Here is a 21,864-nt window from a genome sequence, read left to right on the forward strand (position 1 = left end):
GATCCATCCAATGTGGGTTAGTGTCAGACCAATAGCGGTGGTTTGGTTTGTTAACTTCACCATTCACATAAAAGTTTGCCTCATCACTGAACAAAATCTTCTGCGTGAACTGAGGGTCCTGTTCCAATTTTTGTTTTGCCCATTCTGCAAATTCTGTGCACCGATCTGGGTCATCCTCGTTGAGATGCTGCAGTAGCTGGAGTTTGTAAGGGTGCCATTTGTGAGTAGCTAATATCCGCCAAAGGGATGTTCGACTAATGCCACTCTCCAGTGACATGCGGCGAGTGCTACGCTGTGGGCTCTTGCTGAATGAAGCTAGGACAGCCACTGATGTTTCTTCATTCGTGACAGTTTTCTTGCGTCCACAGTTTGGCAAATCCAACACTGAACCAGTTTCACGAAACTTAGCAAGCAGTTTGCTAACTGTAGCATGGGAGATGGGTGATCTCGTAGGGTGTCTTGCATTGAAATCTGCTGCAATGACCCGGTTACAACGTTCACCAGATATCAACACAATTTCGATCCGCTCCTCACGTGTTAACCTCTTCGACATGTCAGTGGCTGTGCACAAAGAGAAACTTGTAAATAACTCATGAAAGAATAAAGTTATGTTGAAACCAAGCACACCATTGTTTTTCTTGTGACATTACCGATATGTTTGATGTGTCACATGGCCCTCTTCCTATTGAAAAAACAAAAGTTGTATCCAAGATGGCCGACTTCTAAATGGCCACCATGGTCACCACCCATCTTGAGGAGTTTGCCCCCTCACATATACTAATGTGCCACAAACAGGACTTTAATATCACCAACCATTCCCATTTTATTACGGTGTATCCATATAAATGGCCCACCCTGTACTGTGTTAGAGTTGTTTGTGTGACCATTACAGGGAGGTTTTGCTTTGAATGCATCTTCTACGCATCTGTTTGAGCGTTGCACTTAACAGCATCCTCATTTAACTCCTTCACTGTAACACAACGCACTATTCAGAAGACAGGTCACTCCTCCGCTGATGCCCCTGCAGTCTATTTAGTCTATCAGTCTTTCGGAAGTGGTGGTTTCCAAAATAAAATTTAGAGAGGCTGTAGCATATTTGTTAAGTTATACGCGTAGACCCTAGTGGTGTCAACGCTATGTTGAGATGTAAGAAGTTTAAAATCTCTGATTTTTCGCACGCTATTTTCTCTGAGTGTTTCTGAACGCATCTTTTTTTTCCGGAAGTGACGTTGATTGTTGTATCGGTGTTCCTTTCGTCGTGTGGTAGCGGCTTTGTAAGTGTTGTTTCTTTAAACCTAATTTTTAAATACTGCTTAATGAATTTTTTAAATTTCCTTTATTTTTGGCTGTAATATCACTTCTCTGAAACATTATCCGTCTTACCGAAGGCTCGAATTAGTGTCGTTTTCAACCTCATCGGCGTTGTTATAGGAAGTTAGCGTAGCAGCGTTTTAGCTTTAGCAGCTAGCAGGCTAATTTGTTCTTTTCATTTACTGCCTTTTAGCAGCTGATATTTATCTTACAAAGAAGTATTTAAAATGCCACAGTCTCAATTTAATCAGAAAATTGTTAATTATAGGTTTAATTGGTTGACCTGGAGTTTTAGCAGGTGAACAAATGATATTTATTAGGAAAATTACGTAACTTGTCATCTAAATGCCTCTCAACTGTTATTTACGTTGCTAATATAGATATACACGTGAACTATAAGCGGTTTGATCACCACTGAGGTTTAATGAGTAGGTAATTGATATTTGGGAAAGGGTATGTTGTACCAGCTTGTCTAAAAACCAAAAAGATGAGCCTTCTGACTTTCTATAAGGCACATAAGTGGAGTAAAAGCGTGTTGTGTTGTAGGGCACTACAATTTGATTATGGACACCGTGTCTGCTCTGCTTTTTCTGCTTGCAACTTTTCCACCTGTTTGATAGGTTTAATGTCTTCTTTGTCCCATTGCAGAGCCATCAAAGATGACTACAGCTGCAAGACCAACATTTGAGCCGGCAAGAGGAGGGAGGGGTAAAGGAGAAGGTGATTTGAGTGCTCTCTCCAAGCAATACTCCAGTCGAGATCTTCCAGGTCACACAAAGATCAAGTACAGGTCAGAAGATCAAATGTGAATGGAGTTTTATCATTGCCTGATCTGCTGGCTGGTTAGCTAGAAGGAAAGATGCTTTCGGATCAGTTTGTACTGCATTATCTGTCTGCTCACTGTGAGATTGGTGAAAGTGTTCCAGAAAGCGTTCTGGACGAAAATTACAATTTATTGATCTGCTAATGTTTTCCCTTCTGCAGGCAACCTACCCAGGATGCCCCTGAGGAGGTCCGTGCCCGTGACTTTCGTAGAGAGCTGGAGGAGAGGGAGCGTGTAGCAGCACGTGAAAAGACCAGAGAGAGGGGACCAAGAGGTTGGTCTTTCTGCAGAAATTAGACTTCCTGTTTATGTAAAATATATTTTAGTGTATATTTATTTTCTCACATATGGCATTATGTTGGTCTTATTTTTTCCAGAGCACACCACATCATCATCATCTTCTTCGTCATCTTCAAAGAGGCCAAGACTGGATCAGATCCCAGCTGCTAACCTTGATGCTGATGATCCTCTCACTGATGTGAGTGTCTACAATGCAAGACATTTTGGGCACTTAACTTGAGTAGTGGTTAGTACTGATTAATCTCCCTTAACAATGATTTTTATTTTATTAGGATGATGAGGACGAGGACTCTGATCAAGATAGTGATGATGATGACACTGCAGCTCTTTTGGCTGAATTGGAGAAGATTAAAAAAGAGCGTGCTGAAGAGCAAGAACGCAAAGTAACTGTGTTTTAGGCTGTTCTGTTTGCACTAACTAAAATAAGACGTTACATTTGGTCAGAAGAAATATTATTTCTTTGTATTAAGTAAAATTTTCTTTTTTCCATCTTAGGAGCGAGAGCAAAAGGCAGAGGAGGAGAGAATTCGAATGGAAAATATCTTGAGCGGCAATCCACTGATTAATTTGGCTGGACAGCAGCAACAGAACCAGACACAGAATACATTCAGAGTCAAGAGAAGGTATGTCTCACTTATACACAGTCACCCACAGTATAACCACAGGATGAGCTTTGTATTTGAGAAAAAGACCTCTTAAATCTAATCTTGATTTCATTTCCTAATATTATTCAAGGTGGGATGATGACGTAGTGTTCAAGAATTGCGCCAAAGGAGTGGATGAGGCACGGAAGGAGAAACGCTTTGTCAATGACACACTGCGCTCTGAATTTCACAAAAAATTTATGGAGAAATATGTAAAGTAGAGGACTTCCTCTGTGTTATTTGTATTGTTTTTGTTTTTATTATCTAATGTGTTTGGTCTCCTTCCTCTACCCTCTGTTGCAGAGGGTACATGGTTTTTCAAATAAACTCTGTATACAACTTCATTAATACTTGTACAGTCATCCATCTATCCATGCTATTAACCACGTATCCATCTGTACAGTCATGCTGTATATAAATGTGTCAACGTGACATCTTTGAGTGAAATTTGTCAAAAGTTAAGTGCAGTTTTTAAATGTGACCAAGCATTTATTTTCTTTTGGGTTTTTTTCAATAAACTGGCAGAGATTATATAAACCAGCATCTCCACAAATGCACAGTTAGATTAGGATCCAGTCAGATCATCAGATGGAAATGTCTTCCTTCTGTTTAGCCACTCCACACACACAAACATTTCATTTTAAACAGTGTAGAGATCTGCAGTCAAGCCTTTATTTCTTTATGCAGCCATCTGCCATCGACTTTTTTCTGCTTATCTTATTCAAGGGCACAGGGGCGCTGGAGCCTGATTTAGACTTCTGTGGGAAATTGTAACGTAACCGGAAAGCCTTCTTAACCCTACACCGCAACCTGATCTGCACCACTTGAGAAATATAGCTACACATCAGGTCGAAGCAGACTGCAACAACTGAATGACATGGAAGGTTAGAGCGTAGAGTTAAGACGGGTTTCTGGTTGCAGTAGAAAGAACAACTTGGATTTCCTGCAGAAGTCTAAATCAGGCACATCCCAGCTGTCATTGGGTGAAAGGCACAATACACCCTGTCTGTCGCATTTCTTGTCAAATTAATTTTTTTTCAATAAATTGTCTTCATATTAAACTGCTTTATGAACCCTTAAAAATAAACTGACTTGAAAAATCAACAGCACATCAATCACCAGGATACTGTTATCATATACACACAAAACTTTCCAGTAAAATAAAGGTGCAAGTTTCATGTCTTAAATCTTATCTGAACTACATGTTCCACTTCATCAAGATTATTTTCCCAGTTTATTGCTCATTTAATGAATTGTCTGTAATTGTGCAGAATGGTTGAACAATTTGAGCACATTTGGTGTATTTACATGCAGATGCAGCTTCTCCCTTCTTACTAAACCTACCTGCATACAGTAGACTAATTGTCTAAAATCCTTTTTGCATTTGTAATTATCAGCTTCATCTCATTCAATAGAAAGAAGCATTATAGTCACATGAATGTGACTATTTCTATTGTTTTTGCATTAAGTCTTTCATTAACACGAATGTAAACACGAAGTTCAAGTTAATTTTACTGCAGTTTAGCCATTTCATTATTCTAGCATTCATTATTATGGAGCCAAAGCAATGACGTTACCCACATGGACGCTGGGTGGATAATTAGACAATGTGTACGTTTTCATTAAAATAAGAAGCATTATCCTATCATCCACTCTGCGTAGCCAGAGGTTTGGCACGAGAGAAAAGCGTTGCACGCGATCAGTTGCAGTTCCGCAGAGAGACAGCAGAGGGCGCGCCCTCCAACGATCCTGCCTGTGACGGGGATTGGGAGGCTTCTGGGAAAAGATGGTAGCTTCCTTTTGTTTGTGGGGATTTGCTTCACTCGGAGGAGGGATTTAAAACCGTTCAGTGGCTCTTTAGCGGTAAAGTCTTGACTCGCAATACCGGTTATCCAAACGCTTGAAGAAGGAGAACATGGAGAAGAGCGGGAGTGTCGACAGCTTGGGCTCGAAGCGCTCCTCTTCCCGACAGCCGAGTGTAGATTCATTGTCCAGGTAGCTAAACCCACCGCCAGACACCGCTAAGCTAGCCAAAAGTTTTGACACTATCGGCAGGGGTTAGTTATTAAGGCTTTATAGCTGAAGTTAAGCGTGTCTAACTTCAGTACACTTCTTGTAAGCTTTCAGCTGTGACTAATGTTATCCACCAGTGACGGTGTCCTCGTGAGCGCTACGAGACCAACGCAGCTTGAACTGTAAATTAGGACAACGCAATTTTATCGATCCGCTCCAGTAATCACTCAAGCTGTGATGTGATAGAAATGTCAAACGGAAGCTAACAGAGCCTCGATGTAGTAGACTGTTTGCCCAAACAGTGTCAAACTTATTTCAGTCCATGGACAACATAGAGCTCAATTTGCGCTCGTGTGGGGCAGACAAGTTAAAAACACTTTTTCAAATCATCAAATATTTTTAGAACATTTTCTGCACAGCCACGTCTGATTTGCCTCAAAATGTTGTGGTCTGGATATATCTAATAATTGCTGTGACGTTTTAGTTTCGTATATCAGATATTTTTGAAGATGGATTAAAAAAGAAGTTCCGTCGACATAAATGAAAGCCTGAAGTTTTCACTGGCTCCTCTTACCATAAAATTGAATCGGGATCTGCAATTAAAAAAACACAAAACAAAACAAAACACAAAAAAATCCCTCTCAATATGGGTTAATTAAAATACAGTAAATAAATATGTAAATAAAAATCTCATTACAAAAACAGCTAGTTTCAGTTTCTTTTGCGATATAGTTGTATTTTATAGTACTGCAAAATAGAAACATGTAGAATAGCTTTTTGACATAAAATTCTTAGTTGAAAAAAGAAAATGCAAATCTTATTCAACTTTCATGTTGGACTTAGTAAACATGATAAGTTCTATCACAGAAACACCAGTAGATAGTCTAATACAGATAGATCAAAATTCTGGAGTTTCCAGATGATATTCTAATTATAACTGAGAACATAATTTAGTTTAATCAAGTATATGCATATTGTTCATTTCTGACAATTACTTTATAGACATGCATATAAAGTAGGAGTCTGATCATTCAGGTTAAGTTTAAGATATGTTCAGAGGTACTTAAAAATGCAGCTGTTCCAAGGTAATATTTTTTGCACATACAAATGAATATAGAAAAACTATTAAGAGAAATGAGAAAGGGATTAGTAGCTCATTCCATGTGAGTAGTATTGCAAGGTCAGGTACGTGTGCACGTGGTAAAATCAGTAGTCCGACACAAGAAATTAACCCCTCGCCCTGACGTCACCAGGTGATGAGTATGCTGCCGGAATTGTAATCTGTTTTAAAATGTTACATTTTTGCATTTTTAGTGTTAGTATCTCGTATAATTTTAAACTTAACCTCAGTTATACGACTCCTTCAGGGCAATGTGCATGCCCAGATCCATCAGAGTGGATCTGGAAAATGAAAAATATACATTTAACAATTTTTTTTTCTCAGTCTGAAAACAAAGGGCCAATCTCAACAGATGTCTCTGTTTTTTTAGTCATTGAGTCTTCTGTCATTACATATACGTATACGTGTAAATACGTAAAAAACTCCCCCCAAAAAGAAAAGACTGCACCTAATAAATGGTTCTCACTTGTGTCATGTCACTTTCCACCAGCACTTCCACCTCTCGCTCTGACCGCTCTGCCCAGGCCAAGCCACCATCTGCTATGTCCTCGGATTCTGTGTCCACCTCTGCAGAGTTTTCCCCGGAGCTCAGGGTTAGTGACCTGCATGTGTTCCACCGCTATTATTTTTCTATTAAAATATATATTTTCGTAATTTAAAAACTGAAGCGTGGCTCTCCTCTTCTTTTTGCAGGTCAAGCCCAAAATATCTGCCAAGGTAGATGATTTTACACATTTAATTTTACCCATCCTATCCTGTATGTTTGAGTAAAATTTCCAGTCAAGAGACCACTCAGAACTAAAGTGGATGATATGTTTCCAGCAGGCCATCAGAGATTCAGACAAAGAAGAACCACAGTTGCTTCCGAATGAAACCGTGCAAGACATGGGTAGGTTTCCATTCAGCTGCAATTACAACCCATCAAAACAGCAAAAATGCAGCAAACTAATCACCTTATCCTCTTGTTTTTATTCATAGCCCAAGATGTCACCTACTTCTGTCCTTTTACTGGAGCTCTGAGGGGAACTGTGACTGTCACCAACTACAGGCTATTCTTTAAATCTATGGACAGGGTATGTTATTGATTATTTTTAATTTGTATTTTGAAGGTTTTTTTGTTGTTGTTAATGTCTGGCTGATTTCCAGGAGTCAACATTTATGTTGGACTTGCCTCTTGGGGTGGTGAGTCGCGTGGAAAGGATTGGAAACGCTTCGAGTCGTGATGTGTCCTATGGGCTGGTGTGCAAAGTGAGTAAGCTTGTGAAAGTTTTAAAGAATTTCTTCTTTTGTTTTTGATTTACAGAATCACTAAGTTGCAAAATAGCCAAGTAGTTTACAGTTATTCAACTGAGAAGCAGAGACAGAGCTGTGTAATCTCTGCCAGAGATAGCCCATTAAGAAACAGTGAAGTTTTACAAAGATCTACTTCTACGTTACCTTTCTTGGTAATAACGCTTAACTGTGATGAAATGATTCTTGTATACAGCTGCTAGCCCATGAGTTTTTCCCTGATTTGTTGCTCTGCATTTCTACAGGATATGCGTAATCTACGATTTGCACACAAACAAATGGAGGACACGCTCAGGAAGTCCATTTTTGAAGTGCTGATGAAATTCGCTTTTCCTGTTTCCAATGGGCTGGTAAGTACTGCCCAGCAATGCTGTTGCTGACTTTTTTAGCCCTGCACATACAGTACCGGGAAACACATATTCGTAGTCCTCTGAAAAACCAAGTTCAATTTCAGTTCAGTTAGATTTATATAGAACCAAATCACAGCAACGGTTTCCTCATGCCACTTTATATTATGAGGTAAAGACCCTCCAATAATACAGAGAAAACCCCAACAATCAGACGACCCCTTATGAGCAAGCACTTTGGCAACATTTGGAAGGAAAAACTCCCATTTAACAGGAAGAAATCTCCAGCAGAAACAGGCTCAGGGAGGGGCACCCATCACCTGTGACCAGTTAGGGGTTAGGGGAGGAAGACAGGACAAAGACACGCTGTGGAGGAGAGCCAGAGAACTAAAGTATTTTAGAGTCAAATGTGAAGCCATCTGTTCAACAGTTAAAGCTTGGCCCTAATTGGGTCATGTAATAAGATAATGATCCCAAGCACAGCTGCAAATGTAAAACATAATGGCCAGTCCAGACCTCAACCCATTTGAAATGCTGTGCCTAAACAAATACCTGCAAACCTCAGTGACCTGAAGCAACGTGTTCAAGAACAGTGGGGTAAAATTCCCCACCATCATGCAAGACACTGATAATGTCATAGAGAAAATGATTACTTCAAATTGTTGCTCTTAAAGATGGTTGTATAAGATACTGAATCGTGAAGTGTACTTAGTTTTTCACAGGTCTTTCACAAAGTCCACAAACCTTTTTTCGTGTACAACCACCTGAAATATGTCTCCCCCACTCTCCACAGCAAATCTTTGCCTTTGAATATGGGCAAGTGTTTCCTGAAAATGGATGGAAGGTGTATGATGCTCTCTCAGAGTATAAAAGACAGGTACTTAAGTTATGCAGAATGCTTTGTTAAATGTTAAAGTACGCTCATAAAACCGGTTGCTTATGTCCTTTTTTTTTTTTTGTCAAGGGTATACCTAATGAAAGCTGGAGGATAACTAAAGTAAACGATCACTATGAGCTGTGCGACACGTACCCATCAACACTGGCAGTGCCTGTTAACATACCAGACGAGGAGCTGAAAAGAGTCGCTGCCTTCCGAGCAAAGGGAAGGATACCGGTGAGTGACCGTTTTTTTCAGCAGTACTATAATTGTCTGTGTGTGCGCCCGGCTTGCAGGACAGTCTGTGCTGATATTCTGCTACACATTATTTAAAGGTGTTGTCATGGATCCATCCAGAGAGCCAGGCAACAGTGACACGCTGCAGTCAGCCGATGGTTGGTGTGAACGGGAAGCGCAGCAAAGAGGATGAGAAATACCTGCAGGCGATCATGGATGCTAATGCTCAGTCACATAAACTCTTCATTTTTGATGCCAGACCGAGCGTCAACGCTGCTGCCAACAAGGTCCATTTTCTAAATTATATTTATTTAATGGGACCCACTTTACATTGTGTTACAGTGATTGATACATATGTTAAACATGGCCAAAGCTTCAAATAATAACAATAACAATAATAGTAATCCCTGTGAGCCAAAAGGTCAGGCTTCAGACTTTTCTCAATAGTCCATTTCAGACAGTCTTTTTCTACTTGTGGATGTTCATGATGTCAAAGAGAGTAGTTATCCTTAACAGTGGTCTCATGTGCATTATTGGAAGGGGAAAGAGAGCTGAAACAAAGTTTGATTCAAGGCTTGTTTCAAAGCGTGGATGAAAGATCTCCCAGTAGATTCTAAAAATAAACAAGACAGTCCAAAATGAAGAGGCCCGTATGGAGCCGTAGCCAGATTTTGATTCTTGTGTTTTATTATTCGCTGTGCATCATCAAGCACAGTTTTGAGTTTTTAACTTATAGCTGGTACAGTGTATTAACTATGTGTTGTCTTTGCAGATTAAAGTAAATAAAACATGCAATCAGTACTATATTTGAGCAGTAAAGTAAAATCTGAGCTCTTTGTCTAGAAGAAGTTAGCTATTTATCTCAGTTCACTAGTTTCTATTGTGGCTTGCCGACTGTGGTGTAGTGGTTAACGCTGGTTTGTTTCCAGCTGGAGATACAAATCCCCTTTAGGACTGCGTCAGGAAAGGCATCCGACATTAAAAACTCTACCTGCTGTGGTGACCTTGCTGCTTAATGTAGCTTCTGCTCATAAGGATTCAGGACTGTCTCGTGGGCAATAATTTAAGTGGATCTGTGCCCCGTGGATCTTAGTTACCACTGCATCTTCCACTTTTCCACAGATGAAAGGGGGTGGATATGAAAGTGAGGATGCCTATCAAAACGCTGAGCTGGTTTTCTTGGAAATTCACAATATCCACGTGATGAGGGAGTCGCTCCGCAAGCTGAAGGAAGTTGTCTACCCCAATATCGAGGACTCCCACTGGCTCTCCAATCTGGAGTCCACTCATTGGCTTGAGCACATCAAGGTGAGCATAGTGACCCATCGGCTGGGAAAGGAAATTTTAAAAATATTACACTGATCATGGTTTGTGTGTTTCTGGTGCTATGTTTGTAGCTGATCCTGGCTGGAGCGCTGAGGATCGCAGACAAAGTGGAGTCAGGGAAAACGTCGGTTGTGGTGCACTGCAGCGACGGCTGGGACCGCACGGCTCAGCTCACCTCCTTGTCTGTGCTCATGTTGGATGGTTACTACCGCACCATTCGCGGCTTTGAAGTGCTGCTTGAGAAAGAGTGGCTGAGCTTTGGTCATCGCTTCCAACTGGTAAACAGATTATTTTTCCCCTCTGTCCAGCTGGAAGTCTAGTTTCATCACTGATTCCTTATGCTCCTGTTTCTGGCAGCGCATTGGTCATGGCGATAAGAACCACACGGATGCAGATCGCTCACCTGTTTTCATTCAGTTTATTGATTGTGTCTGGCAGTTAACTCGTCAGGTAAGCAACATGTATTGAGTTAAGGTTCTGAAATGTTCAGGAAAAGGTTGTTTCAAGGATTGTAATCAAGCTGTTTTTTGTTTTGTTTTTTTAAATTCAAGTTTCCTGCCGCCTTTGAGTTTAATGAATACTTCCTGGTGACCATCCTGGATCACCTGTACAGCTGCCTGTTTGGGACATTCTTGTGCAACAGTGAACAGCAGAGGTTAAAAGAAGTAAGCTCATTTGGTTTCTCAGTATTTTATGATTTTTTTCCCCTCTCATTATCGTTTTATTTGGGATAATGTAGCTTAATAACTAGCATAATACGAATCAGAAATGGCACAAGAATGAATTAAAGTGTTTTTCCCTCATATGGTTTGTGTATGTAACCACATTCCTTTTTTGCTACAGGAGATTCCCAAGAGGACAGTCTCATTGTGGTCATATATTAACAGCCAGCTGGAGGACTTCACCAATCCTTTGTATGTGAACTACTCTAACCATGTACTGTTCCCAGCAGTCAGCTTACACCACCTGGAGCTTTGGGTTGGCTACTACATTCGCTGGAACCCACGCATGAGACCTCAGGTACGTCAGGAAGACTTGCTGTTGTTTGGACTTCACTTGTGTGATAATCGCTGCCCTATACTCGCAACATATTCCTCTGCTTGCCAACTGGGAACACCTGGGCGCTTTCCAGACTATGAAGGTGTGGCTGCCACTTCATTCTGCTTCTCATTCACCTACCTACCGGCCACCACGCATCAGCTTAGTTTTTCTTTAGTTTGATTATGTTGTTTTTGTACTGACAACACCCAAACATACTTTCAGACTCATCCCCACCCTACACGACTGATCTTAGTGGTTTTCACAGCTCATTAGTTTTGCATTTAAATTATGCAAGTTTGCACAAAGGCCGATGGATAACCACCATTGTGGTGGCTCACAAACACCACTGAAACTAAAGCTGACATCACATCAACTGTCGCTGGCCATTTCTGTCAGTCATGCACCTCTCAGTTTCTATAACATGGTGCGTTGTGCTGTTTTACTGAGAAATATCTACTGAAGCTCAGATTCACAGAGGGAGGTGTTGCAGCAGTTCGAAAAGATAAGACTGTGAAAATATCCAAGTAAGTTTGGATTAAAAAAAACATCCAATTTCTTTGCTTCTGGTTTTGACTTCTCTAATATCCATGTGCTGATGTGGCAGTATTGTCAGAGTGGCGACACCTGCTGTTCAGGAGAGTACTGCAGTGTTCAGTGTTCACACTTCGTCATCGGCTTATGAACCAGGTTGTGACAAACTGGTGACTCGTCCAGGATCTGAAGCTGGGATGTGTTGCATAACTAAAAAAATGTTGCAATCTGGGAGGAAACTAAGGTGATGTGTGGCATGGTAGCAGGTAGGTAGATGAGCAAGAAAAAGAATGAAGTGTCAACTACAGCTTTATCGTGAGGAAATTCACAGTCTAGGTATTCCCAGATGAAGAGTCCCTGCCCTGTCCACCTGGAATTGGGAACACATGCAGAAGAAAAAGTTGAGCGAATAGGGGAGAGGTCAGCACTCATCCATTTAATTTTAGTCAATGAACTTTCTTTTGTTTTTTTCCTCCCTCCCTTTTACCAGGAACCAATTCATCAGCGCTACAAGGAGCTATTAGCGAAGCGTGCCGAGCTGCAGAAAAGGGTAGATGAATTACAGCGGGAGGTGGCCAATCGCTCAGCTTCCTCCGCCTCTGAGCGGCCAGGCTCGCCCACACGCTCCATCACTCCTGTGCAGACCTTTGTTTGACGCTACTCAACCCTCATGATGGTCACAGAAGCTGAACCGTACCCGTGAGAAGGTGTCATACAGCAGTAATCAGCCGCTTTGATACACTACCACCAAAAGTCAGAATAAGCAGTATTTGTTACTGTATTTGCATCTCTCACAGGTCATGTAGAGCCTGCTTGCAACAGAAGTGTCTGTCTCAGACCACCTGCCTACATCCATATGTATTCCTCCTCTGAGGTTAAGAGGATACGTAACCAGAATAGCGAGGACTGTTTAGCATATCGACCTACCTACAATCAGTGTTTTGTTTTAAGTACACTAAATGTTTATGCCTTATATACTTTATAGGAACACTTGCCTCATTCCTTGCTATTGATTTGAAAGCACTATAACTGAAGGAACTGTGAGGCTGTACAGTGCTGCAGAAGTGATTTTTAGCACAAGGAAACACGGACTAAAACAAATTGTTGAGTTGATAAATATTAAAATGAAATGTAGCTTAAGGGCTGTGATGTTAGCTTCTTCTAATATTTAAAGTAGTTACAGAGTGCATTAAAAAGCAGTTAGGGTTAGCTTCACAAATCTTTTTAGATTGTTGAGACCAAACGTTTTTTGTCATGCGTGACATTTCTCTCACCAAGTGGTTTATGTTTTGTAAGTTTCCTTTTTCTAACTACTTAACGTTATTTATTATCTTTCGTTCCAGATGTGTATTTATAACTCGCAGACACCTTCTGTCTTGTGTCGTGAATTGATTAGCTGCGTCTCCATGCAATATTAATAAGCTGCAAAGATTATGCAATAGCTCATTTGTCCCAGGAGTCCTATGGGAACAATTCTCGCAGATGCTTTTTAAAGCTATTATCAGCCAATCTTTTAGGCAGAAGAATGTGTAACTACACAAATAATGGGCTTTTTATGTAGTTTTGCGAATTTGAATAAGTACCCGTGCCTTGTCCTGAATGACTGGGAAAATGACAAAAGAACAATGTGCAACAGTAAAGATGGTTTCAACCTGTAGCCTTTTTGCTGCGTATTCAAATAATTGCAATAAAGCTGCAACTCAAGGATTCAGTATGGTTTGTCACATTAGCATGTTGCTAACAACAGCAGCATCCTCCAGTCCATTTCTTGGGTTTTGCGGTTTTATGTTTCAGATATTAGCCAACTCTAATAACACTAGCCCTATTTCTGATCATGATCTTTCCATAAAAATAGGACAAAGAGTGCCTTTTACTGTAAATTAAGAAGGATAAAAGTCTGGAATTTACAGTGTGACTGTGGGGTAACCTAATACCAAATTACAATCTGAAAACATTCATTTATTCTCTCTGTTTTATCTTTAAGACATCCGTCACCCAGTAACAGATTCTTCATGTGACTTTTACATTTAATTCATGAAGCTATATTTGTATGTAAATCAGTGCTGCCACTGATCTTGATCGTTGCTATCCTTTTAAAATGCACCGCTGTCTAAGTGACACCATTCCATGTGGTTGCAAAGAGGCTGCAGTCCTGTATGCACTTCATTAGATCAACACTTGAATTTGGAAATTGATATACTGCAGGCATCAGGAACATCCAACTGTACTCTCAACTGCCAATGTGTTAAAACGTTTAATAAAAGTGCTGATGCTGTGTAGTGAACTTTTGTCCTTTTTTGTTTAAAAAAAAAAGCATTGTGCATATGTATGCATGTGTATACTATACAAGAAGCTTGTAGCTTGAGGCTTGTAATTAATTACAATACAAACAGCTATTTGTGAACCAGAAGTCTCCTAATTCTGTTTGCGTTGACCAATTTCATCAAGAAAGACTACAACTGAAGGTGTTTTCTCTATTATTTCTTCTATCTCTATTTATTTATTCATTTATTTATTTATTTATTTATTGGTTAGTTGTTCCAGTACACAATATCAAGAACCTCACTTCACTCATAGAAGACCTTGCGAATGTAAGAAGATGAGAGCACTCCTGGAGCAACACTTTTTTAAAACTTTATAGGGATGGTTTCACGTGTATTACTCAACTGTTACGCAGGTGAGTCCATAGTGTGGTAGTTTACATGTTTGTTTAACAACCGATCCCTGGTTCATATTTGGGAAGAGACGCAGGTCCCATTATGGTTGCATCAGGTGGATCAAACCAGCAAAGACCATGGTGTATAAAATCTACACTTTCCATACAAAAATAAAAAATTATGAATGTCTTTATATACAGTCTGTTGTTTTTTGTTTTTTTTAATCAACTTCTATTGATTAAGCACTAACAAATTGAACATACAGAAGGTAAAAATTAGTACCCACGACACTGATTTTGCTAACCGCACAGTGGGTAATTGAATTTATGAGAGGACAAAACATGGAAGAGATCCACTCACAAAACAGTAATGAGAAATAAATAAACACTGAAACGGGAACACATTTCTCACATCTTTGTGTTTTTTCCGTTGTTTACTGAGGATATATAGTTTAAGATTAGTGTTTTAAAATTGATTTAGTTTTGGTTTGTGACTGAATCACATCCAGTGACTGGAAAGCATCTGTTTGGCAACAGCTTAATTTCTCAACATGACAATGATCCCAAATACACTGCCAATGCAGTAAAAGCATAGCTGAAAAGAATAATACGTAATGAAACCCTATCAGTCAAGCTAGCTACTGGATATACTGTATTTCCATTTATGTTTGCAAACAGGAATGGTTTTATAAGTGGAGGACTTTTTTTTTTTTTTCACTAGTTTTATATTTTGCAACTCTTCCAGCATGGATGTTATGAATGTTATGCTGCCTGTAATATCAATTAGTATGACCAGTTTGGTGGTGGATCAGTGATGGTCTTGTGAGGATAATTCATGAAGAGATACACAGGCCTCTACAGGCTAGGCAACAGCATCTTGACTACCATTAGGACTACCATTAGGTACCGGGATGTAGGTTCAGGCCCTACACTGCTGCAATGGGTCCTCGGTTCTTATTGGTGCACAACAATGCCCAGCCTCATGTGGCAAAAGTATGCAGCCAGTTCCTGGAGAATGACGGAATAAATATGATAGACTGGTCCTCATGCTCACCTGACCTAAATCCAGTCCACATCTAAACCAATCCACATAAATCAAATAGCACACTTCTGGGATTTTAAGTTTTAGTCCATCAGATGCTGTCAGGTTGCACCTCACACTGTCCAGGAGCTCAGAGATGCCCTGATCCAGATCTGTGAGATCCCCCAAGACCCCATCCATTGTCGGGCATGATTGCAACCTTTTTTGGGCCATACAAACTACTGAGTTCCAGTAGTTCAACTTGCATATATACAAAAAAGCTGAAATAGTTCTTTTAAACAGCATAGAGACATCTCTCTGGGATAGAAAGACTGGAAAACTCTTTAGAAGGTATTATATACTGTTTAGGTTCCTGATAGCTAAAAATACACATTGGCTATTAGATCGAATAAGACAACATTATTATTGAATCACTCTTTGAAAAATACCATTCTTTATTTAAAAATTATATTTCCATTGCACTCTGGGTGTAACGTATGAGAAGTAGAAAACGTGTTAACTGAATCTTGGCACGTGATTGGCTCTGCAGATTTCAAACCTAAATCCCGCGTGCGGCTGTTGTGTCGCGATAGGTTTCCTTTCTTCTTCGGGAGCCGTCGGCCGCTTCCGGTTACATGACGACGACGGCGTTGATACAAAAAGAGAGAAGGAAAACACAAGGAAAAACACCTTTCTTGGCGAGAACAGCGGAAACTTAATACAAATCGCCAGATTGCTGTTAATGGATTGCTTATGTGTCAGCATAACTAACGACTGCTGACAAGTTAGCTTGGCTGGAGAACGTATGAGCAGTGCAAGATCGCAGATATTTGGAGTTTATTGTTCTTCGCCTGCTTCCTCCAGCTAGGCTATTTCTGTGTTGCTCTACGCTACATAGCCAAGCTAGCTAACGTTAGCTAACGCTGGATGCCAACACGGTGTGTGCTCCTGGTTGTCAGTTAGCGAGCGGTTGGAAAGGAAAGGAAACCGCGCTGTTAATCGCTTTACCGCTGGACTCCGCTATCCGCTTCTAGCTCGTTGGCTTTAGTTGGGCGAGAATGGCAACTACAGCATTGTACGCCTGTACGAAGTGTAACCAGCGGTACCCCTTCGAGGAGCTGTCGCAGGGCCAGCAGCTGTGCAAGGTTTGGGAGTGTATGTGTGAGTGAGAGAGAGAGAGACCGACAGTCTGCTTCCAAACAAGAATCAACAAACAATCACGACACGAAAGAGTGAAGGAGTGTGCGGGTGTTTTTTTTTGTTTTGTTTTGGTTTTTTGCCGCCGGGGTGTCACGGTGCTACAACAAGTAGCAGGTTAGACAGGGTACATTATGTAACAAGTTGGAAGGCAACCGTATTAACGTAACCATGTTTAGATCACTCCTGTACATCGTGCTCTTTATTAAAGCGCAACAACACAACCATACCGCATGTTTACCTGTTGAATATTTGTTCCCGGTAAATTAAAAAAAATGTCGATTACATGTTTGTAGTCTTTCTCGTTTATAGCTGAGGAGCAGAGTTCGTTTATTGGCAAAGGAAAAGAATATTTAAATGGAGAAAACCTTGAAGCAAACCTGTCTGATATTTCCTTCAGATGTTTTCTTCCATATGCCATGGCTTTTCTTTGCATTAGTGCCGTGCGATACCAACCAAATATAGAGCCAGCATGGCCGATACCAGTACCGTTACTTTAACCGGTAAAGGTAGCCTATGCAGGAAAGAGCAGTGTGTCGAGATTTATGAGACGAGTAGTCTTCACTTTGCTAATTCTGAACAAATTTTAAGGAAAACTAAATCACTGTTTTTACTGTCCACAATAATTAGCTAACACAATAAAACATAACTTTCAGCTGTTCATGGATTTTGAAACTTGGTCTTTTATAGAGCTGGGATGTAAATGTGCCTGTCTCTAAAGCACTTTGGGTCAACTTCTGTTGTTTAAATGTGCTATAGACTATGTGTAACATAGATGTGACAATCAACACAAAAAGGCTCAGACATTTTTCACAGTGCATGTTTGAGGTATATTTTTTCATTTCCAAAAAGTAATTTATTTTTAGCACAATTTAGAGAGCTACATACTGAACTTAAAGGAACACTTGTATCAATCTCATACCAATACCGGCTTTGGTGTCGAAACAGTCACCGTTCATATCGATCTGCCCACTTCTACTAGATTAACTGATAAATTCAAGATTTTTTTTTTTTGTCACAAAAAGGCTGTTAAACCATGATTTTTCTGTTAATAATGCCTTTGTTTCCCTCAATGGGAAACCCTACTGTGACATTATCCTGGGTTTGTATAGAGAAAATTTACATTGGTGTTTTCACAGATGTTGTAGCCAGCGTACAATATGCACCACCTGCAATGCAGTTTCCACTGTAATAGACCACAGTAGTGCTGTTTGTTTGTCACCATTCACCAGCAGACAGTCGTGTGCCACAAACTGATATTTCTTTGTTTTTGTACTGCAGGAGTGTCGCATCGCTCACCCAATAGTGAAGTGCACATACTGCAGATCTGAGTTTCAGCAGGAAAGGTGAGATGTTTCACCTCCCAGTGATGTTTGTTCAGCTTTCATTCACGCCAATTCAATGAATTTCATTGCAGCTTGATTTGGCTTGAAACCTGTCTTTTATTCTTTCCAGTAAAACAAATACAATCTGCAAGAAATGTGCCCAGAACGTCAAACAGTTTGGAACGGTGAGTAGCAAATTTCTCCTGCTTTTTGTAATACTAGCTGTATTTGCTGGGTCCTACTTCACTTTTTGCATTTTCTTTTTTATTATTATTGTTTATTTATTTATTTTTGGTTTGTTTGTCTTTGCAGCCCAAACCTTGCCAGTACTGTAACATTATTGCAGCTTTTATCGGGACAAAGTGCCAGCGTTGTACTAACTCAGAGAAGAAATATGGACCTCCACAGACCTGTGAACAATGCAAACAGCAATGCGCCTTTGACCGTAAGGAGGAGGGGAGGAGAAAGGTAAGAGCCTGAATTGCATGCAGTCTACTATACAGTTTAGTAGTAAGTTTTATGAGCTAATATCACCTCGTGTTTCAGGTGGATGGAAAACTTCTGTGCTGGCTCTGCACGCTTTCCTACCGCCGTGTCCTGCAGAAGACTAAGGAGCAGAGGAAGGGGTTTGGTTCCTCCAACTCTTCATCCCTGAATGAGAAAGACCACCACTCCAGATCGCACCATCATCATCACCATCACCAACACAGACACAGCAGTTCTCACCACAAGTATGTCCTCTGTTGTATCGCCTCTTTTCTTGCATGCTTTGTCCCCAGGCTGCTCAGTCAGCCCTTCAAGTTTAAAAAACATAAATGTTTTATGTGTCTGTCATATGCTGCAGGCTGAGTGGGAGCCTGAGTCCTGAGCAGGAGCAGGGACTGTGGAAGCAGAGGTAAAGCTGCCTACTTATTTAAGGCTCTTATTGAGTTTTTATTCCCAGAGTGAACACTTCGTTTTTCATCTGCTCTGCAGCCATAAATCGTCTTCGATCCAAAAGGAGACTCCAAAGAAGAAACCAAAACTGGAGATGAAGCCATCCAACGGGGACAGGTATGACAGATGTAGCACATTAAGTGCTATATTTTGGTTACATATGTTTTCTTTTATGCCGTTCCCATTGTTGGCTTCATGCTCATTTCCTTCTCCTTCCAGTAGTTCCATTACCCAGTCTATGGATTCAGGGGGAACGGACAACTTCATTCTCATCAGCCAGCTGAAGGAGGAAGTGATGTCACTGAAGAGACTTCTGCAGCAGAGGGATCAGACCATCCTTGAGAAGGACCGAAAGGTAGGTTAATCTGCCTCAGCTGACCTCTGCTTTTGCTTTGCTTTGTTTGAGGGGTTGATTTCTAATGACCAAATTCTCTCGTAGCTCACAGAGCTCAAAGCAGATTTTCAGTACCAGGAGTCAAATATGAGAGTGAAGATGAATCAAATGGAGAAATCACACAAAGAATCTATGGAGCAACAGCAGGTAGGAATACATGTGTGACACTGAGGGCTTCAGATTCTTAGTTGTTTGTGTTAAATTTTGTTCCTAGAATATTTAGTGAGAAGATGTGTACATGTCGGATTTATTTCTCCCTCTTCTTTGTTCTCAACTCCTCATTAGTATTAGTATTCACCTGTGTCGGTTTTAATTGCCCAGCAGTTTCCAGTAGGTGTGGTAATGTAGCCATTTGATACACCAGAGAAACAATTCATGGGAATTATGTTCTGCAATGATGTAAAGGTTATAATGGATTAATATCATGATAATAAAGGGGTGGTTCACTGTGTCAGCTGATCCATTTCCGACATGATCATCAAACGTGTCGGTCTTAAATTGTCTTTATAGTTATTTTCTAAGTGTAACAGTGTAAATGTGTGCATGTTACTAATTGGATTGTTTGTTTGTTTGTTTATTTATATATATTTTTTTTTTAAGCGTCTGTATGCCAACATTTATAACTCATTATGTATTTTGTTTCCACAGGCTAAGAACAGGGAGTTGATGAAACAAGTGGCTGCCCTCTCTAAGGGAAAAAAGTTTGACCGGACAGGAAGTTCACTACTGTTACCCTAACAATAGGCCGACCAGGGTGACAACACAGAGCGGCTTCATTTTTTGTAACACTGTGAAAGTCTCTCTCCTGTGTTTCCTCATTGCCATCGACATCAACTACTTCTAAATTGGTAAAAAGCCAGAGACCATGTTGTACATGGAAGTGAAATGTTAAATCAAAGAATCCTTCTTTCTCTAAATAAATAAATCGACGTATTTTAGATATTTTCTGGCGGCTTTTCCACTGGATCATAGGATATGACTTTGGATGTGGTGGAGGATGGAGTCCTCTTTTCTTTTTCTTTTTTTAAATTAAATCCAACACTGCCGGGCCAAAACAAAAACCATGGTGTGCATACAGTATGTGGAGAACGTTGTCAACGCAGCCACTTAATTTTTATGGATGTCATGCATTTTATTTATTCAACTGTATTTCTTGGCTTTTTTTTTTTTATTTCCTCACAACATACTAAGAGAACATCCCACATTTTGGGGTTTTCTTCAATAGTAATTAGTTATATTTTTCTAAATGGACGCGATTGTGGAAGACAGATGCTCCTTAACGGAGACCATGTGCAACTTTACAATGTATGCAAACGTGGGAAAGGCGACCACTGAGCTGCTGCTCGACAGTAGAGAAATCTCTCGGTTAACGATTCATAAAAATAAAACCAACCAATGAGCACTCAGAAAGGCCGTCTCTTGGCTGCCCAGTTTCTCACTGTGTGACAGCTGTAGTGCTTTGCTGTTTCTCTTTAGTGGAACGATTGTAATACTGCATGATTTTACTGCCAGATACCGGATGGCTTTGTGGTCAGACTTTTTCTTCCCCTGCCCCTCTTTTAATTAGTTTTTTAAGAATCACTTGTAAATGTATCACCGGGGTCAGCCAATGTATTTAAACTATTGCTTGTATCTGTTTTAGTGAGTACAGTATGTGTATGGTAAGGCCAGTTGAAATTAACATGTCTGTAGAAGATGCTTTTTAAACAAACACACCTATCACCCTACATTACTGGGCTGGTTTCATACTGTGGTGTCCAGGATCACTTTTGTACTTTTTTCCAAACCAAGTGTTTTAAAACTATTAAAACTGGCTAAACTGTTATGGTGTTCTCTTTGACTTTTTATTTTGCTTATTACTCAGCGGGCCTCTTATTAATGCATGAACATGTGGAGAAGAGGGAGAGTGAATATACTGGGTAAAGGATACTGAATTTAGACCTGATGGTAAGAGAGAGAGTGAGATGGCGGCAGATGGAACAGCTGAAAGAAGAATGCTTGAGTCCATTGAGTGAGGAATCCCATCTGTGTCAAAGCAAAAATATGTACGGATTGTAATGTTTTTAGTAGCTTCCAGATGTGATTATACACTCCCTGTCACCACCAGCAGGTAACCTTTTACCAATGGACTGGGTTTGATGAGTGTTGTTTTTGCTTTTCATATTTCTTTTTTTTTTTTAAATGCATCACAACATCACCTAGAGGTAGCGCTGGGTATTAAATTAAAGTACAGACTGACACTGGTTCAACTTTGGTTGACAAATCCTCAAAATAATTTATAGTTTGGACGTAAAGTTATAGCAACTGTTCGCATTCTGTTGATAGATTCTTCTTATTTTAAACCGTAAAGAGGTAGTATCAAATACTTGACATCTGATATAGAGAACAAATAAATACTATCTGGTGCACACAAGTTGTTCTAATTTTTAGAACAAAAAAAAAGTAAAAACCGTAGGACCAGTTGGCTATAGTAAG

General features: G+C 40.1%; 3 protein-coding genes across 5 annotated transcripts; all 3 read left to right on the forward strand.

Annotated features, from left to right (window-relative positions):
- Window positions 1–1,134: 1,134 nt before the first annotated feature.
- cwc15 (CWC15 spliceosome associated protein homolog) lies at window positions 1,135–4,182 on the forward strand. The gene is made up of 7 exons (XM_003456849.4): window positions 1,135–1,274; window positions 1,960–2,101; window positions 2,296–2,408; window positions 2,512–2,612; window positions 2,707–2,817; window positions 2,930–3,057; window positions 3,170–4,182. The coding sequence occupies exons 2-7, from the start codon at window positions 1,971–1,973 to the stop codon at window positions 3,297–3,299; spliced, it is 714 nt and encodes a 237-aa protein (XP_003456897.1). The 5' UTR covers window positions 1,135–1,274; window positions 1,960–1,970; the 3' UTR covers window positions 3,300–4,182.
- Window positions 4,183–4,789: 607 nt separating this feature from the next.
- Window positions 4,790–14,144, forward strand: mtmr2 (myotubularin related protein 2). Of its 2 annotated transcripts, none has more exons than XM_003456847.5 (16): window positions 4,790–5,073; window positions 6,702–6,804; window positions 6,905–6,928; window positions 7,037–7,100; window positions 7,190–7,284; window positions 7,358–7,459; window positions 7,747–7,851; window positions 8,642–8,725; window positions 8,813–8,962; window positions 9,061–9,249; window positions 10,085–10,270; window positions 10,360–10,566; window positions 10,646–10,738; window positions 10,840–10,953; window positions 11,132–11,308; window positions 12,351–14,144. In XM_003456847.5, exons 1-16 carry the CDS (start codon window positions 4,994–4,996, stop codon window positions 12,513–12,515), a joined length of 1,938 nt encoding a protein of 645 aa, XP_003456895.1. In that variant the 5' UTR covers window positions 4,790–4,993; the 3' UTR covers window positions 12,516–14,144. The 2 variants fall into 2 exon arrangements, with proteins under 2 accessions (XP_003456895.1, XP_005472070.1); XM_005472013.4 differs by having other exon boundaries at window positions 4,791–5,073; window positions 7,034–7,100.
- A 1,995-nt stretch (window positions 14,145–16,139) lies between these two features.
- Window positions 16,140–21,214, forward strand: fam76b (family with sequence similarity 76 member B). Of its 2 annotated transcripts, none has more exons than XM_025911039.1 (10): window positions 16,140–16,682; window positions 18,016–18,080; window positions 18,190–18,244; window positions 18,372–18,527; window positions 18,606–18,790; window positions 18,904–18,954; window positions 19,035–19,112; window positions 19,218–19,350; window positions 19,435–19,536; window positions 20,038–21,214. In XM_025911039.1, the coding sequence occupies exons 1-10, from the start codon at window positions 16,596–16,598 to the stop codon at window positions 20,125–20,127; spliced, it is 1,002 nt and encodes a 333-aa protein (XP_025766824.1). In that variant the 5' UTR covers window positions 16,140–16,595; the 3' UTR covers window positions 20,128–21,214. The 2 variants fall into 2 exon arrangements, with proteins under 2 accessions (XP_025766824.1, XP_003456894.1); XM_003456846.4 differs by having other exon boundaries at window positions 16,142–16,682; window positions 19,215–19,350.
- The last annotated feature ends 650 nt before the right edge of the window (window positions 21,215–21,864 follow it).

This window comes from Oreochromis niloticus, linkage group LG10 (assembly GCF_001858045.2).
Source record: "Oreochromis niloticus isolate F11D_XX linkage group LG10, O_niloticus_UMD_NMBU, whole genome shotgun sequence".
In the NCBI taxonomy this organism is placed as follows: Eukaryota; Metazoa; Chordata; class Actinopteri; order Cichliformes; family Cichlidae; genus Oreochromis; species Oreochromis niloticus.